General features: G+C 56.0%; 1 protein-coding gene across 1 annotated transcript; it reads left to right on the forward strand.

The window, feature by feature from the left end:
* Positions 1–572: 572 nt before the first annotated feature.
* Positions 573–18,624, forward strand: LOC126913783 (beta-keratin-related protein). The gene is made up of 2 exons (XM_050717017.1): positions 573–642; positions 17,783–18,624. The coding sequence occupies exons 1-2, from the start codon at positions 625–627 to the stop codon at positions 18,134–18,136; spliced, it is 372 nt and encodes a 123-aa protein (XP_050572974.1). The 5' UTR covers positions 573–624; the 3' UTR covers positions 18,137–18,624.
* The last annotated feature ends 306 nt before the right edge of the window (positions 18,625–18,930 follow it).

The following is an 18,930-nucleotide window of genomic DNA, read 5'->3' on the forward strand; positions in this document are numbered from 1 at the left end:
TGGCCACGTAAGGACAGCAACTTTCCTCTTTTGGTCTGTGCTCCACCAGTGACCGAGAGTAGGAACGTCAGGGCACGTCTCTGCTGTCCTCCTTTGTCTGCCTTTCATCAAGGAGCGTGATGGGCGTTTCAAGGCATCAACAAGTGGTCGGGCAAGATGCAATGGCCGCGACAACACTGCAAGGAAGGCTACGTTTCTGCAAGTACAAGGACGTGGGGTCGTGACCAGAGTCAGTTACACACCGGAAGCCTTTTCCCCAGTATCCTGGATGCCAGCGCGTGGATGACTCACACCGAGGTTCACCTGAGGTTTTCTTACAATGCCTCAGCACTTTTTGGTGACTCAGAGGTAAGCGCAAGGCGGTCTGCTGACGCACCTTGCAATAAAGGGGCACTGCATGTGCCTCTCTGTCCCTTAGCGAGAGCAAACAAACCAGAGCCGCTGGGTCAGTGACCGCAAAAACAACCCACCGGGGAACAGTGCCGAAGACGACTGTGGCTTGGCAAGACGTGCTGAAGCCAAACAGATTCTCCCGGGTACGGCTCACTTTTTGGGCATGACTCAGCAGTCTCCTTCATCACTCTCCAGGGCCCCGTGGAGCTCTGGCCTCTCCTCAGGTGTGGAATGAGTACGGCCAGTCAGGTAAGGCACGGGCTGCGCCCCTTCCCGAGGAAAACACTCTGACCTTCCCTGGCTGAAGGCAACAGCTGAACTGCCCTTTGCATGGCACCAAAGTGCGTGCATCACCGAGGCCTGGAGGGGAGCAGAGACTTGCCACGGGGAGGCCTGACCACACTGCAGCAATTGGCCTCAGGGTCCCTCGCCCTGCACACACACAAGGGTTTTCTATCCAGATCGCAGGGGGCCTTGTCTGACCGCCACCTTCCGCCCACCCCAGCGGATCTGAGTCTCCTCCAGGCTCTTGTCCTGCACTGGGACAGTCCCCTCTACAAAGGCTTGCCCTGTGCTCTGAGCTCCTCCAAAGCCTGCGGGCACCGCTGTTGCTCAGGCTCGGCCTCCGCCTGTCAACAGGAAACGCTCGAGAGGTTCCCTTCATCAAGCGCTCCAACGGGTGAAGTCCTAAGAGGTGGCCATGACTCCCCAGCAAGGGGAGGACGAGCGCAACACCTGCTCGTGGCCTGAATCTTCTGCCACGTCCTCACCAGCAACTGCAATGAGCCCTCAAACGGAGAATTGGTCTGAGGCAGAAACAGATTTGCTGCCAAACAAATCTCTTCCACCCTTACGTGGCACAACAAGACAGCCAAACATTTCAGGGGAAGGAGGAATGTCTTTCATCTGCCAGCAGAGCTTTGAAAGCCCAATTACCCTTTCTGCCTGTGCTTCACGTTCATGCCATTTCAGCTGCCTCGGGGCTCGGGGCTGCAGTATAAGAAGGTGCCCAGCTCCCCAGCTGCTCTATCCTCTGCTTGGGCCTTCCTCTCCTCTGTGGAAATCGGTAAAGTCTCAGTTCAGTTCCCTTTGCCTCTTGTCTCCTCACTGCTCAGAGTGGATTTTGTGGAGAGGGCTGCACTCGTTTTCCTCCCCCGTCCTCCGCAAATGGCCTGGAACCGACAACCACGCCTGGACTTCTCTTCTGGGAGGGAACGTGGGAAGGCGTAGCTTCTTTCACCTGAAGCGGGGCTTGGGTGCCTTCTTTTGCCACTCGTAGGCTCTCTTCAAGGCTCCGCGGGTGCTGCCGACCACTCTCTAAACAATGACCGGGCTTCTTCCTCCACCATCCGTGGGGAAGCAGCGCCCCTTGTTTCATTAGTAGCGTGATGAGGAGTTCCCAAAGGAGACCTACTCGACCAACCCCCTCTCGCACCGCAGATGTCTTGCGGTATTGGCGGCTAATGTCTCAGGAGCCCCGTTGTCTTTACTCAGACCTGTCCCCCGCTGAAAGAGGTGGGAGAAGAGGAGTTTATCTGACAAGACCAGGGCGCTTGGGAGGGGGAGGAGACCTGTTTGTCAGAGCAAACAAACTGAGGTCCAGATGCTGGAAGAATAAGTTGCCTTCTGCTGGGAACGGCGGCTGATGAGCAAGACCTTCACAGCATGATGGCGAGAGGGAGCCCTCTTGGTCTGCGGTAGAAAATCTTGCCCTGTCTGAGGCACTAGCAGCAAGGCTAAACCTCAACCGATGAGAAAACAGTTTGCATCCAGTTCCTCCTACCTTCCTCGGGAGCTGGTGAACCGAGGAACTCGCTTTTCCCTAGCAAAATTTTCCAGCACAGCCTTCAAAGGCGGGAGCAGAACCCTTGTTGTAGGCTGCAAAGGAAACAGCCTTGCAGTCTGGAGATGTACCCTTAGGAGATGGAGCAAGCGGAGGCTGGAGAGCGCCTCCACCGGGCCACGCTGCGGAGAGGAGGCGAGAACAGGCTGGACAGGAGCTTGAGTTGCACGGGGGGAGCCTCCCCCTCTGTGATCACCCTTAAACTACCAACAGCTACCCACCGCATGCCCACCCAAACACCCACAACACACCCCCTGTGGTGCCACTGCAGGGCCTTCAACAATTGGGTCATGCTACCAGAGTGTCTTGTGCTGCACAACTGCTGCATTGTGCTACACTGTGGCTGTTCTGCCAACACAGCGTGGCGCCGTGGCGGACCCTCTTGCCGGACATAGCTTGCCGCAACGAGGCCCCTTGCAAGGTCCTGCTCTCCGCTCAGCTCCCAGGTCACGAGAGGAGCTAAGCTGGGAGCTGGGGGGCCTGAAAGCGTGCGACAGCTCACGCCTTCTGCTCCCTCCCGCCTCCATTCTTGCAGGGTCAGCTCCCTCCTCCACCAGACATGTCGTGCTACAGCCCTTGCCTGCCAGCTGCCTCCGGCCCAGCCCCGCTTGCAAAACAGCTGCAACGAGCCGTGTGTCCTCCGGTGGTGCTGACTCCAGCGTTGCGATCCAGCCCTCGCCAGTCCTTGGTGACGCTGTCCAGGGCCCAATCCTCAGCTCCTTCCCTCAGAGCACAGCCGTGGGATTCCACAGCATCGGCTGCCGTGGGGAGCTCGCTCAGCGCTAGCAGCGTGCCCATCAGTGCCGGGGGCTCCCTGTGCCTGGGGGGCTTTGGGTGGTCAGGGCTGGGCCGTGGGCTCTCGGACCTCTAGGACGGGGCAATCTCTTCTGCTAAAGCCTGTCGATCACCTGCCTGTGGACTGAGCGCCACAAGCTTCCAAGGGAGCCAGCCCTGAGAGCACGGCCCGTGGTCGGCAGAGGAGCCAAGCTTCCACCTCTGTGCCTGGAGGCGGGTGCCTGTGCCAGCCTCCTACTTCTCCTCATCAGCCTGCCCTCTTTCCCACCTTTACTCCCCTTTGCCTTGAAGGGCAATGGAAAAGAAGCACCCAGGCGGTGGGGGTGTGCCTTCAGATGGGAGCACTTCTCTGAGCTTTCTGCATCATGGCGAATGCATTTTCTTGGTCTTGCGGTGGTCTTCTTCTTTTGCCTTTTTGCCATTAAAAAAGACTGTGTAGATTAGAGTTGGTGAACTGTCCCCACTTGCCTTGTCGTCCCTCCCGGCTGAGCTTCCCGGACAGACGAGGGTGGTGTAAGGGGCACGGGGAGCATCCATGCCCAAGCCTGCTCCAGCATTAGGGCACTTCTCTGAGCTTTGCCCAAAATCCAAAGTGCATTGCCTGAGCTCTCATCCTTTGCATTTTCCTTTGATTTTCTCATTAAAGACATTGAGCATCACCTTTGGAGTCTTGTTTCATTCTCCCCCTCTTCGCAAATCCCGGGCAGCTGAGTAGGCAAAGAGTTCCTTCCTCTACAAAAGGCCTTGTTTGTCCGCCGTTTGCGGGGTTGGAAAAGAGCCTTGTCTTTCATCCCTCGCACTGGACATTAAGGTAATTTGTGGGCTGAGAGCTTGTCTTGGACAGAGTATCATTACTCATTGGCACGCCTCAAAAGCCGCAAAGAAAGTAGGAAGGAAGCCCACGTTTTCTGTTGAATGTCCCTGTGCTGCAGTGCCTACAGCAGGGGCTCAACAGATTGCTGGATCAGTGAGAGCCGACACTGGCCCTGGCTGCCTTTGCAAGGGAAACGCCCTGCTAAGAAGCCAGAACGTCAAGCCAAAGTATCTTGCACAGCCTGTAGAAAGTCAGCTTTCCAAACTCCTTTTCCACACGGGGCAGCGCCCAGTCTTGCAACAAGTACAGAAAGCCAAGGGGCAAGGCAGAGGCAACCCTCAGGGCTCCATTTCTGGAGGCAGGAAGAGACTGCGTGCGTTTACCCTCTCCCCACAAACGGGACAGCGTAACAAGGGATGTAGTCAGCATGCCTAATGAAGGAGGTTTTGAAGGGAGCGAGTTCATCCTTGTGGGGGAACCCCAGTAATGTCCTGACCCAGCTCGGACATGTATTTGATTCGACGAGGAATACACCACAGAGTAGCTCATCCTCGCTGTCTCTCTCTCTCTCTCTTTCCTATCTACCTAGCTATCAATCAATCTAACTACTTAGCTATCTACTTATCTATCATGTGCCTTCTTAATCAACAGTAGGCTTGCTAGTGGTGATTGCCGTTGATCTGTAATAAACACATGTTTTTAGAAAATAAAGCCTGCCGTTTGTCCTTGTGTCCTTGTCCGGAATCCTCCAAACCCACTGTTGCCATCTCTATACAGCCATGGGCCGCGTTGTGACTAAAGTGCTGGAGGTGACTTGTTGAGGCTAAGTGTTTGTCCGCTTCTTAAGAGAAGGTTCAGCGTTGAGGAAACTTCCAATGTGAGATGCGGCGGATATGCAAGGAATCTGTTCCAGGACGGTCCCCTTGCAACATAGGCTGCAGCCTTAGGTACTGGTAAACGCCACGGAGTCTTGGGGTGCTGACTGTAAGAGATATAGCACGTAGGCTGGAGCGGAAGTGAAGGCTCCGCAGACAGGCTCTATGCTGTCACTGCCAGGAGAGGGAACCGGTTATGGTATATGGAACTGACAGATTGCATGGCCAGCCTGAGTCTACCTGCCAATCCTGTCCTCTGGGTGAACTTTGCTCCTTATAATCTCATCGTAATGCCAAAACACACCTCCATCCCAAAGGCTACCCGCCTCCCAGGGTGCGACCACCCTTCACTGAGCATGCATTCTGAATTTCTCTGAGCCTATACCTGTAAACAAAAGCGAGAAAAATTTATGCCAATCACAACGAAGACACGTTATGACTAGAGTCACTCAGGCTCCACCTAGAAGTAAGAAAATAGTCTAAAAATGGCTCAAGAGAAGGAAAATGGAGGGGAAGTCCACCATCACAGACAAGTTGGAAGGCCATCGCTTACTTCTGGGATCCGTATTGACAGGCTGAACCTCTCCCCCCCTCCACGCCTCCTCCACCAGGGACGCTATTGGGTGAGATTCGAACTCTTGGTTATACCGAGTGCTTCCTGGCAATCCTAACATTCTCTATAGCATTGTTTCAATGAGTCAGCATTGCGTCATATGTGGTGTGTCTGTCATATTCTTGGGCATTTGCACGTGCTTTTGCAGACAGTTGTATATATCACCGGCAATCCAAAAGAACCTGTACTCGTGTTGCTTCAATAAACTACACCAGGTCATTTACTGGACTGAAAGCGTATTTGCTATCTGCGCATCCTGATCGGGATAATTTCATAGACTGAATGGAACTGGACTTGCAGTGCCAAAACTGGGCATCACTCAGTAATCTAAGCCCAGCCGCCCCAAGGCCCTCTGATATCTGAGTACAAGCTGAAACGCAAGCCGCGTAGGTCCTGCCAAACTTCCTTACACTTTAACGCAACCAGGGTAAATCACCCTTGCATCGTGACAGCAACCCACGACCTCACCCAGCCTGACAGACAGACCCTGGGCTTGCAAAGCCCATCAAAGCAAAGCCTGCTTCACGATTTCTCAGATTGCTCAGGCCCCTTTTTTTGAATGACCCTGCATTGGCTCAAGTCTTTGCAAAAACACCAGACTCGCAGAGGGCTTGGGAGGGGCCTCTGCAGTCATCTGCTCCAAACCCCTGCTCAAGCAAGGCTGCCTAGGGACGGGTGGACACTGGGCACCACCGGAAAGGGCCTGGCTTCGTCTTCTTTGCACCCTCTCTTTGCATATTTATATATAGCGAGGAGATCCCCCCCCGAGCCGCTCTTCTCCAGGACGAACAGTCCCAGCTCTCTGTCTCTCCTCGTAGCAGAGATGCCTCAGTCCTGCACCCCAGGAGTGGCTCGGCTGCCGCTCACTGGACTCCCTCCGCTCTGTCCATGCCTCTCCTGCACTGGGGATGGCCCCAGCTGGACCCAGTCCTCCCAGGTGTGGCTCTCACCACAGTCTGAGCTGAGGGGAAGCATCCAAAGCAAGCTGCTGGCAGCACTGCTCCTAATGCAGCCCAGGAAAAAGCCACTGCCAGGGAAAACTGAGCTAAAACTTTGTCGGAGTACCTCAGCCTTCTCCGCGTCGATTGTCACTAGTTCTCCTGTCTTATTTATCAGGACAGTTGCGTTTCCTTGAATCTTCCTCTTCAGAACCAACAGGGGCTTCCTTGCAGAAGCCCCTTCCTCTTGCCTAATTCAGCTCCACCTCTGCTTTGGAGACCATTGCTGTTCCAGCCCCTTGTCTGCCAGAGCTCCTTTCCAGCTGGGCACTCCCGGCATGGCCTGGTGCCTCTGATTGTTCCTCCCCAGGGGCACGACTTCAAACTTCCCCTTGTTGAACCCAATCAGGTTCCGTCAGGCCATTTCTCTTGGCCTGTCCACGTCGCTCTGGCAGGCAGCATGACCCTCTGCTGCATCAGACACTGCTCCCAGTTGGGATCATCAGCAGACTGCTGAGGGTACCACTCTGCCCCATCGTGCGGATCGTTCATGAAGGACAAAGAGAGGATTAGAGCCAGTGTTGACCCCTGTGCTTCACCGCCAGTTCCTGGCGTAACACTCGGGTGACTCCTCCCCTGGTGATGGATGGGCTTTGCCTCTCCCGTTGTCGGACCTCATGAGGTGCCTCTCAGACCAGGTCTCCAGCCTCTCCAGGTCCCTCGCGATGGCAGCGCAACCATCTTGTCTACCACTCACCCCTCCGCGTTTGGTATCAGCTGCACACTTGATGAGGTTGCGCTCCGTCCCAGCAAAGGACACGCTCCTCACGCCGTAGAGGAACGCCTCCCACACCCCTCCCACAGCCAGCAGCAGGGCAAGATGGCAGGCCATGGAGAAGAGCAGCCCAGCCCTGGCACTCGCTACCTGCTCGACGGCAGCTCTAAAGGGCTGTGGTATGGTCCTGCCTGGTGGACAAAGAAGGCACCACGTGAGAAGCGGAGGTTCTGTCCTGGTCTCTTGCCACCAAATACTATTCTGCCCGATGTGAGAGCGTGGCTCGTCTTCCCAAGGAGCACGGACATCTCCTGACAGTTTTCTAGCCATCGCTCGGGGCTGGAGACCCACACAGGGCTCAGAGCGTCCCCGGACCTTTCCAAACCAGCACGGTCACCTCGATATGTTGCTGGGTGACAGCTTGAACCACGCGGTGCCACTCAACAGCTGCTGCCTCAGTCCCGTGCTCTGGCACACACGGCCCATCAGAAAAGTTTGCCTTTCCAGCCTCTGGCCATGTAAGGACAGCAACTTTCCTCTTTTTGGTCTGTGCTCCACCAGTGACGAGAGTAGGAACGTCAGGGCACGTCTCTGCTGTCCCCTTTGTCTGCCCTTTCATCAGGAGCGTGATGGCGTTTCAAGGCATCACCAAAGTGGTCGGGCAAGATGCCAATGGCGCGACAACACTGCAAGGAAGGCTGACGTTTCTGCAAGTACAAGGACGTGGGGTCGTGACCAGAGTCAGTTACACCACCGGAAGCCTTTTCCCCAGTATCCGGATGCCAGCACGTGGATGACTCACACCGAGGGTTTCACCTGAGGTTTCTTACAATGCCTCAGCACTTTTTGGTGACTCAGAGGTAAGCGGCAAGGCGGTCTGCTGACGCCACCTTGCAATTAAAGGGCACTGCATTGTGCCTCGCTGTCCCTTAGCGAGAGCAAACAAACCAGAGCCTCTGGGTCAGTGACCGCAAAAACAACCCACCGGGGGAAACAGTGCCAAGACGACTGTGGCTTGGCAAGACATTGCTGAAGCCAACAGATTCTCCCGGTTACGGCTCACTTTTGGGCATGACTCAGCAGTCTCCTTCATCACTCTCCAGGGCCCCGGTGGAGCTCTGGCCTCTCCTCAGGTGTGGAATGAGTACGGCCAGTCAGGTAAGGCACGGGCTGCGCCCTTCCCGAGGAAAACACTCTGGACCTTCCTGGCTGAAGGCAACAGCTGAACTGCCCTTTGCATGGCACCAAAGTGCGTGCATCACCGAGGCCGGAGGGGAGCAGAGACTTGCCACGGGGAGGCCTGACCCACTGCAGCAATTGGCCTCAGGGTCCCTCGCCCTGCACCACACACAAGGGTTTCTATCCAGATCGCAGGGGGCCTTGTACCTGACCGCCACCTTCCGCCCACCCCAGCGGATCTGAGTCTCCTCCAGGCTCTGTCCTGCACTGGGACAGTCCTCCTACAGAAGCTTCCCTGTGCTCTGAGCTCCTCCAAAGCCTGCGGGCACCGCTGTTGCTCAGGCTCGGCCTCCGCCTGTCAACAGGAAACGCTGTCGAGATGGTCCCTTCATCAGCGCTCCACGGGTGAAGTCCTAAGAGGTGGCCATGATCCCAGCAAGGGAGGACGAGCGCAACACCTGCTCGTGGCCTGAATCTTCTGAACGTCCTCACCAGCAACTGCAATGAGCCCTCAAACGGAGAATTGGTCTGAGGCAGAAACAGATTTGCTGCCAACAAATCTCTTCCACCTTACGTGGCACAACAAGACAGCCAAACATTTCAGGGGAAGAGGAATGTCTTTCATCTGCCCCCAAGGGCAGAGCTTTTGAAAGCCCAAATTACCCTTTCTGCCTTGTGCTTCACGTACATGCCATTTCAGCTGCCTCGGGGCTCGGGGCTGCAGTAATAAGAAGGTGCCCAGCTCCCAGCTGCTCTATCCTCTGCTTGGGCCTTCCTCTCCTCTGTGAATCGGTAAGTCTCAGTTCAGTTCCCTTTGCCTCTTGTCTCCTCACCGCTCAGAGTGGATTTTGTGGAGAGGGCTGCACTCGTTTTCCTCCCCCGTCCTCCGCAAATGGCCTGGAACCGACAAACCACGCCTGACTTCTCTTCTGGGAGGGAACGTGGGAAGGCGTAGCTTCTTTCACCTGAAGCGGGGCTTGGGTGGCCTTTCTTTTGCCACTCGTAGCTCTATTCAAGGCTCCGCGGGTGCTGCCGACACTCTCTAAACAATGACCGGGCTTCTTCCTCCACCATCCGTGGGGAAGCAGCGCCCTTGTTTCATTAGTAGCGTGATGAGGAGTTCCCAAAGGAGACCTAGACCAACCCCCTCTCGCAACCGCAGATGTCTTGCGGTATGGCGGCTAATGTCCTCAGGAGCCCCGTTGTCTTTTACTCAGACCTGTCCCCCGCTGAAAGAGGTGGGAGAGAGGAGTTTATCTGACAAGACCAGGGCGCTTGGGAGGGGGAGGAGACCTGTTTGTCAGAGCAAACAAACTGAGGTCCCAGATGCTGGAAGAATAAGTTGCCTTCTGCTGGGAACGGCGGCTGATGAGCAAGACCTTCACAGCATGATGGCGAGAGGGAGCCTCTTGGTCTGCGGTAGAAAATCTTGCCCTGTCTGAGGCACTAGCAGCAAGGCTAAACTCAACCGATGAGAAACAGTTTGCATCCAGTTCCTCCTACCTTCCTCGGGAGCTGGTGAACCGAGGACTCGCTTTTCCCTAGCAAATTTTCCAGCACAGCCTTCAAGGCGGAGCAGAACCCTTGTTGTAGGCTGCAAAGGAAACAGCCTTGCAGTCTGGAGATGTACCCTTGGAGATGGAGCAAGCGGAGGCTGGAGAGCGCCTCCACCGGGCACGCTGCGGAGAGGCGAGACAGGCTGGACAGGAGCTTGAGTTGCACGGGGGAGCCTCCCCCTCTGTGATCACCCTTAAACTACCAACAGCTACCCACCGCATGCCCACCCAAACACCCACAAACACCCCCTGTGGTGCCACTGCAGGGCCTTCAACAATTGGGTCATGCTACCAGAGTGTCTTGTGCTGCACAACTGCTGCATTGTGCTGCACTGTGCTGTTCTGCCCAAACACAGCGTGGCGCCGTGGCGGACCCTCTTGCCGGACATAGCTTGCCGCAACGAGGCCCCTTGCCAAGGTCCTGCTCTCCGCTCAGCTCCCAGGTCACGAGAGGAGCTAAGCTGGGAGCTGGGGGGGCCTGAAAGCGTGCGACAGCTCACGCCTTCTGCTCCCTCCCGCCTCCATCTTGCAGGGTCAGCTCCCTCCTCCACCAGACATGTCGTGCTACAGCCCTTGCCTGCCAGCTGCCTCCGGCCCAGCCCCGCTTGCAAACAGCTGCAACGAGCCGTGTGTCCTCCGGTGTGCTGACTCCAGCGTTGCGATCCAGCCCTCGCCAGTCCTGGTGACGCTGCCGGGCCCAATCCTCAGCTCCTTCCCTCAGAGCACAGCCGTGGGATCCACAGCATCGGCTGCCGTGGGGAGCTCGCTCAGCGCTAGCAGCGTGCCCATCAGTGCCGGGGGCTCCCTGGGCCTGGGGGGCTTTGGGTGGTCAGGGCTGGGCCGTGGGCTCTGCGGACCTCTAGGACGGGGCAATCTCTTCTGCTAAAGCCCTGTCGATCACCTGCCTGTGGACGAGCGCCACAAGCTTCCAAGGGAGCCAGCCCTGAGAGCACGGCCGTGGTCGGCAGAGGAGCCAAGCTTCCACCTCTGTGCCTGGAGGCGGGTGCCTGTGCCAGCCTCCTACTTCTCCTCATCAGCCTGCCCTCTTTCCCACCTTTACTCCCCTTTGCCTTGAAGGGCAATTGGAAAAGAAGCACCCCAGGCGTGGGGGTGTGCCTTCAGATGGGAGCACTTCTCTGAGCTTTCTGCATCATGGCGAATGCATTTCTTGGTCTTGCGGTGGTCTTCTTCTTTGCCTTTTTGCCATTAAAAGACTGTGTAGATTAGAGTTGGTGAACTGTCCACTTGCCTTGTCGTCCCTCCCGGCTGAGCTTCCCGGACAGACGAGGTGGTGTAAGGGGCACGGGGAGCATCCATGCCCAAAGCCTGCTCCGAGCATTAGGGCAGTTCTCTGAGCTTTGCCAAACATCCAAAGTGCATTGCCTGAGCTCTCATCTTTGCATTTTCCTTTGATTTTCTCATTAAAGACATTGAGCATCACCTTTGGAGTCTTGTTTCATTCTCCCCTCTTCGCAAATCCCGGGCAGCTGAGTAGGCAAAAGAGTTCCTTCCTCTACAAAAGGCCGTGTTTGTCCGCCGTTTGCGGGGTTGGAAAGAGCCTTGTCTTTCATCCCTCGCACTGGACATAAGGTCATTTGTGGGCTGAGAGCTTGTTTGGACAGAGTATCATTACTCATTGGCACGCCTCAAAAGCCGCAAAGCAAAGTAGGAAGGAAGCCCACGTTTTCTGTTGAATGTCCCTGTGCTGCAGTGCCTACAGCAGGGGCTCAACAGATTGCTGGATCAGTGAGAGCCGACACTGGCCCTGGCTGCTTTGCAAGGAAACGCCCTGCTAAGAAGCCAGAACGTCAAGCCAAAGTATCTTGCACAGCCTGTAGAAAGTCAGCTTTCCAACTCCTTTTCCACACGGGGCAGCGCCAGTCTTGCAACAAGTACAGAAAGCCAAGGGGCAAGGCAGAGGCAACCCTCAGGGCTCCATTTCTGGAGGCAGGAAGAGACTGCGTGCGTTTACCCTCTCCCCACAAACGGGACAGCGTAACAAGGGATGTAGTCAGCATGCCTAATGAAGGAGGTTTTGAAGGGAGCGAGTTCATCCTTGTGGGGGAACCCCAGTAATGTCCTGACCCAGCTCGGACATGTATTTGATTCGACGAGGAATACACACAGAGTAGCTCATCCTCGCTGTCTCTCTCTCTCTCTCTTTCCTATCTACCTAGCTATATCAATCAATCTAGCTATCTACTTATCTATCATGTGCCTTCTTAATCACAGTAGGCTTGCTAGTGGTGATTGCCGTTGATCTGTAATAAACACAGGTTTTTAGAAAATAAAGCCTGCGTGTCCTTGTGTCCTTGTCCGGAATCCTCCAAACCCACTGTTGCCATCTCTATACAGCCATGGGCCGCGTTGTGGACTAAGTGCTGGAGGTGACTTGTTGAGGCTAAGTGTTTGTCCGCTTCTTAAGAGAAGGTTCAGCGTTGAGGAAACTTCCAATGTGAGATGCGGCGGATATGCAAGGAATCTGTTCCAGGACGGTCCCCTTGCCAACATAGGCTGCAGCCTTAGGTACTGGTAACGCCACGGGAGCTTGGGGTGCTGACTGTAAGAGATATAGCACGGAGGCTGGAGCGGAGTGAAGGCTCCGCAGACAGGCTCTATGCTGTCACTGCAGGGAGAGGGAACCGGATGGTACATGGAACTGACAGATTGCATGGCCAGCCCTGAGTCTACCTGCCAAATCCTGTCCTCTGGGTGAACTTTGCTCCTTATAATCTCATCGTAATGCCAAACACACCTCCATCCCAAAGGCTACCCGCCTCCCAGGGTGCGACCACCCTTCACTGAGCATGCATTCTGAATTTCTCTGAGCCTATACCTGTAAACAAAAGCGAGAAAAATTTATACCAATCACAACGAAGACACGTATGACTAGAGTCACTCAGGCTCCACCTAGAAGTAAGAAAATAGTCTAAAAATGGCTCAAGAGAAGGAAAATGGAGGGGAAGTCACCATCACAGACAAGTTGGAAGGCCATCGCTTACTTCTGGGATCCGTTGACAGGCTGAACCTCTCCCCCCCTCCACGTCCTCCTCCACCAGGGACGCCTATTGGGTGAGATACGAACTCTTGGTTATACCGAGTGCTTCCCTGGCGATCCTAACATTCTCTATAGCATTGTTTCAGAGTCAGCATTGCGTCATATTGTGGTTGTGTCTGTCATATTCTTGGCATTTGCACGTGCTTTTGCAGACAGTGTATATATCACCGGCAATCCAAAAAAACCTGTACTTGTGTTGCTTCAATAAACTACACCAGTCATTTACTGGACTGAAAGCGTATTTTGCTATCTGCGCATCCCTGATCGGGATAATTTCATAGACTGAATGGAACTGGACTTGCAGTGCCAAACTGGGCATCACTCAGAATCTAAGCCCAGCCGCCCCAAGGCCCTCTGATATCTGAGTACAAGCTGAAACGCAAGCCGCGTAGGTCCTGCCAAACTTCCTTACACTTTAACGCAACCAGGGTAAATCCCCCTCTTGCATCGTGACAGCACCCACGACCTCACCCAGCCTGACAGACAGACCCTGGGCTTGCAAAGCCCATCAAAGCAAAGCCTGCTTCATGATTTCCCGATTGCTCAGGCCCCTTTTTTGAATGACCCTGCATTGGCTCAAGTCTTTGCAAAAACACCAGACTCGCAGAGGGCTTGGGAGGGGCCTCTGCAGGTCATCTGCTCCAAACCCCTGCTCAAGCAAGGCTGCCTAGGGACGGGTGGACACTGGGCACCACCGGAATAGCCTGGCTTCGTCTTCTTTGCACCCTCTCTTTGCATATTTATATATAGCGAGGAGATCCCCCCCCGAGCCCGCTCTTCTCCAGGACGAACAGTCCCAGCTCTCTGTCTCTCCTCGTAGCAGAGATGCTCCAGTCCTGCACCCAGGAGTGGCTCGGCTGCCGCTCACTGGACTCCCTCCGCTCTGTCCATGCCTCTCCTGCACTGGGGAGCCCCCAGCTGGACCCAGTCCTCCAGGTGTGGCCTCACCACAGCTGAGCTGAGGGGAAGAATCACAGCAAGCTGCTGGCAGCACTGCTCCTAATGCAGCCCAGGGAAAAGCCACTGCCAGGGAAAACTGAGGCTAAAACTTGTCGGAGTACCTCAGCCTTCTCCGCGTCGATTGTCACTAGTTCTCCTGTCTTATTTATCAGGACAGTTGCGTTTCCTTGAATCTTCCTCTTCAGAACAACAGGGGCTTCCTCTGCAGAAGCCCTTCCTCTTGCCTAATTCAGCTCCACCTCTGCTTTGGAGACCATTGCTGTTCCAGCCCCTTGTCTGCAGAGCTCCTTTCCAGCTGGGCACTCCCGGCATGGCCTGGTGCCTCTGCTTGTTCCTCCCCAGGGGCACGACTTCAAACTTCCCCTTGTTGAACCCCATCAGGTTCCGTCAGGCCATTTCTCTTGCCTGTCCACGTCGCTCTGGCAGGCAGCATGACCCTCTGCTGCATCAGACACTGCCCAGTTTGGGATCATCAGCAGACTTGCTGAGGGTACACTCTGCCCCATCGTGCGGATCGTTCATGAAGACAAAGAGAGGATTAGAGCCAGTGTTGACCCCTGGGCTTCACCGCCAGTTCCTGGCGTAACACTCGGGTGACTCCTCCCCTGGTGATGGGCTTTGCCTCTCCCGTTGTCGGACCTCATGAGGTGCCTCTCAGACCAGGTCTCCAGCCTCTCCAGGTCCCTCGCGATGGCAGCGCAACCATCTTGTCTACCACTCACCCCTCCGCGTTTGGTATCAGCTGCACACTTGATGAGGGTGCGCTCCGTCCCAGCAAAGGACACGCTCCTCACGCCGTAGAGGAACGCCTCCCACACCCCTCCCACAGCCAGCAGCAGGGCAAGATGGCAGGCCATGGAGAAGAGCAGCCCAGCCCTGGCACTCGCTACCTGCTCGACGGCAGCTCTAAAGGGCTGTGGTATGGTCCTGCCTGGTGACAAAGAAGGCACCACGTGAGAAGCGGAGGTTCTGTCCTGGTCTCTTGCCACCAAATACTATTCTGCCCGAGTGAGAGCGTGGCTCGTCTTCCCAAGGAGCACGGGACATCTCCTGACAGTTTTCTAGCCATCGCTCGGGGCTGGAGACCCACACGGGCCTCAGACCGCCCCCGGACCTTTCCAAACCAGCACGGTCGCCTCGATATCTTGCTGGGTGACAGCTTGAACCACGCGGTGCCACTCAACGGCTGCTGCCTCAGTCCCGTGCTCTGGCACACCGGCCCATCAGAAAAGTTGCCTTTCCAGCCTCTGGCCATGTAAGGACAGCAACTTTCCTCTTTTTGGTCTGTGCTCCACCAGTGACCGAGAGTAGGAACGTCAGGGCACGTCTCTGCTGTCCTCCTTTGTCTGCCCTTTCATCAAGGAGCGTGATGGCGTTTCAAGGCATCACCAAGTGGTCGGGCAAGATGCCAATGGCCGCGACAACACTGCAAGGAAGGCTACGTTTCTGCAAGTACAAGGACGTGGGGTCGTGACCAGAGTCAGTTACACACCGGAAGCCTTTTCCCCAGTATCCCGGATGCCAGCGCGTGGATGACTCACACCGAGGTTCACCTGAGGTTTCTTACAATGCCTCAGCACTTTTTGGTGACTCAGAGGTAAGCGCAAGGCGGTCTGCTGACGCCACCTTGCAATTAAAGGGCACTGCATGTGCCTCTCTGTCCCTTAGCGAGAGCAAACAAACCAGAGCCTCTGGGTCAGTGACCGCAAAAACAACCCACCGGGGAACAGTGCCAAGACGACTGTGGCTTGGCAAGACAGTGCTGAAGCCAACAGATTCTCCCGGTTACGGCTCACTTTTGGGCATGACTCAGCAGTCTCCTTCATCACTCTCCAGGGCCCCGTGGAGCTCTGGCCTCTCCTCAGGTGGGAATGAGTACGGCCAGTCAGGTAAGGCACGGGCTGCGCCCTTCCCGAGGAAAACACTCTGACCTTCCCTGGCTGAAGGCAACAGCTGAACTGCCCTTTGCATGGCACCAAAGTGCGTGCATCACCGAGGCCGGAGGGGAGCAGAGACTTGCCACGGGGAGGCCTGACCCACTGCAGCAATTGGCCTCAGGGTCCCTCGCCCTGCACACACACAAGGGTTTCTATCCAGATCGCAGGGGGCCTTGTCTGACCGCCACCTTCCGCCCACCCCAGCGGATCTGAGTCTCCTCCAGGCTCTGTCCTGCACTGGGACAGTCCTCCTACAGAAGCTTCCCTGTGCTCTGAGCTCCTCCAAAGCCTGCGGGCACCGCTGTTGCTCAGGCTCGGCCTCCGCCTGTCAACAGGAAACGCTCGAGAGGTCCCTTCATCAGCGCTCCACGGGTGAAGTCCTAAGAGGTGGCCATGATCCCCAGCAAGGGGAGGACGAGCGCAACACCTGCTCGTGGCCTGAATCTTCTGCACGTCCTCACCAGCAACTGCAATGAGCCCTCAAACGGAGAATTGGTCTGAGGCTGAAACAGATTTGCTGCCAAACAAATCTCTTCCACCTTACGTGGCACAACAAGACAGCCAAACATTTCAGGGGAAGGAGGAATGTCTTTCATCTGCCAGCAGAGCTTTGAAAGCCCAAATTACCCTTTCTGCCTGTGCTTCACGTTCATGCCATTTCAGCTGCCTCGGGGCTCGGGGCTGCAGTATAAGAAGGTGCCCAGCTCCCAGCTGCTCTATCCTCTGCTTGGGCCTTCCTCTCCTCTGTGAAATCGGTAAGTCTCAGTTCAGTTCCCTTTGCCTCTTGTCTCCTCACTGCTCAGAGTGGATTTTGTGGAGAGGGCTGCACTCGTTTTCCTCCCCCGTCCTCCGCAAATGGCCTGGAACCGACAACCACGCCTGACTTTCTTCTGGGAGGGAACGTGGGAAGGCGTAGCTTCTTTCACCTGAAGCGGGGCTTGGGTGGCCTTCTTTGCCACTCGTAGCTCTCTTCAAGGCTCCGCGGGTGCTGCCGACACTCTCTAAACAATGACCGGGCTTCTTCCTCCACCATCCGTGGGGAAGCAGCGCCCTTGTTTCATTAGTAGCGTGATGAGGAGTTCCCAAAGGAGACCTAGACCAACCCCCTCTCGCACCGCAGATGTCTTGCGGTATGGCGGCTAATGTCCTCAGGAGCCCCGTTGTCTTTTACTCAGACCTGTCCCCCGCTGAAAGAGGTGGGAGAGAGGAGTTTATCTGACAAGACCAGGGCGCTTGGGAGGGGGAGGAGACCTGTTTGTCAGAGCAAACAAACTGAGGTCCAGATGCTGGAAGAATAAGTTGCCTTCTGCTGGGAACGGCGGCTGATGAGCAAGACCTTCACAGCATGATGGCGAGAGGGAGCCTCTTGGTCTGCGGTAGAAAATCTTGCCCTGTCTGAGGCACTAGCAGCAAGGCTAAACTCAACCGATGAGAAACAGTTTGCATCCAGTTCCTCCTACCTTCCTCGGGAGCTGGTGAACCGAGGACTCGCTTTTCCCTAGCAAATTTTCCAGCACAGCCTTCAAGGCGGAGCAGAACCCTTGTTGTAGGCTGCAAAGGAAACAGCCTTGCAGTCTGGAGATGTACCCTTGGAGATGGAGCAAGCGGAGGCTGGAGAGCGCCTCCACCGGGCACGCTGCGGAGAGGCGAGACAGGCTGGACAGGAGCTTGAGTTGCACGGGGGGAGCCTCCCCCTCTGTGATCACCCTTAAACTACCAACAGCTACCCACCGCATGCCCACCCAAACACCCACAAACACCCCCTGTGGTGCCACTGCAGGGCCTTCAACAATTGGGTCATGCTACCAGAGTGTCTTGTGCTGCACAACTGCTGCATTGTGCTGCACTGTGCTGTTCTGCCCAAACACAGCGTGGCGCCATGGCGGACCCTCTTGCCGGACATAGCTTGCCGCAACGAGGCCCCTTGCCAAGGTCCTGCTCTCCGCTCAGCTCCCAGGTCACGAGAGGAGCTAAGCTGGGAGCTGGGGGGGCCTGAAAGCGTGCGACAGCTCACGCCTTCTGCTCCCTCCCGCCTCCATCTTGCAGGGTCAGCTCCCTCCTCCACCAGACATGTCGTGCTACAGCCCTTGCCTGCCAGCTGCCTCCGGCCCAGCCCCGCTTGCAAACAGCTGCAACGAGCCGTGTGTCCTCCGGTGTGCTGACTCCAGCGTTGCGATCCAGCCCTCGCCAGTCCTGGTGACGCTGCCGGGCCCAATCCTCAGCTCCTTCCCTCAGAGCACAGCCGTGGGATCCACAGCATCGGCTGCCGTGGGGAGCTCGCTCAGCGCTAGCAGCGTGCCCATCAGTGCCGGGGGCTCCCTGGGCCTGGGGGGCTTTGGGTGGTCAGGGCTGGGCCGTGGGCTCTGCGGACCTCTAGGACGGGGCAATCTCTTCTGCTAAAGCCTGTCGATCACCTGCCTGTGGACGAGCGCCACAAGCTTCCAAGGGAGCCAGCCCTGAGAGCACGGCCGTGGTCGGCAGAGGAGCCAAGCTTCCACCTCTGTGCCTGGAGGCGGGTGCCTGTGCCAGCCTCCTACTTCTCCTCATCAGCCTGCCCTCTTTCCCACCTTTACTCCCCTTTGCCTTGAAGGGCAATTGGAAAAGAAGCACCCCAGGCGTGGGGGTGTGCCTTCAGATGGGAGCACTTCTCTGAGCTTTCTGCATCATGGCGAATGCATTTCTTGGTCTTGCGGTGGTCTTCTTCTTTGCCTTTTTGCCATTAAAAGACTGTGTAGATTAGAGTTGGTGAACTGTCCACTTGCCTTGTCGTCCCTCCCGGCTGAGCTTCCCGGACAGACGAGGTGGTGTAAGGGGCACGGGGAGCATCCATGCCCAAAGCCTGCTCCGAGCATTAGGGCAGTTCTCTGAGCTTTGCCAAACATCCAAAGTGCATTGCCTGAGCTCTCATCTTTGCATTTTCCTTTGATTTTCTCATTAAAGACATTGAGCATCACCTTTGGAGTCTTGTTTCATTCTCCCCTCTTCGCAAATCCCGGGCAGCTGAGTAGGCAAAAGAGTTCCTTCCTCTACAAAAGGCCGTGTTTGTCCGCCGTTTGCGGGGTTGGAAAGAGCCTTGTCTTTCATCCCTCGCACTGGACATAAGGTCATTTGTGGGCTGAGAGCTTGTTTGGACAGAGTATCATTACTCATTGGCACGCCTCAAAAGCCGCAAAGCAAAGTAGGAAGGAAGCCCA

Source organism: Cygnus atratus, unplaced genomic scaffold (assembly GCF_013377495.2).
Source record: "Cygnus atratus isolate AKBS03 ecotype Queensland, Australia unplaced genomic scaffold, CAtr_DNAZoo_HiC_assembly HiC_scaffold_92, whole genome shotgun sequence".
NCBI classification, from domain to species: domain Eukaryota; kingdom Metazoa; phylum Chordata; class Aves; order Anseriformes; family Anatidae; genus Cygnus; species Cygnus atratus.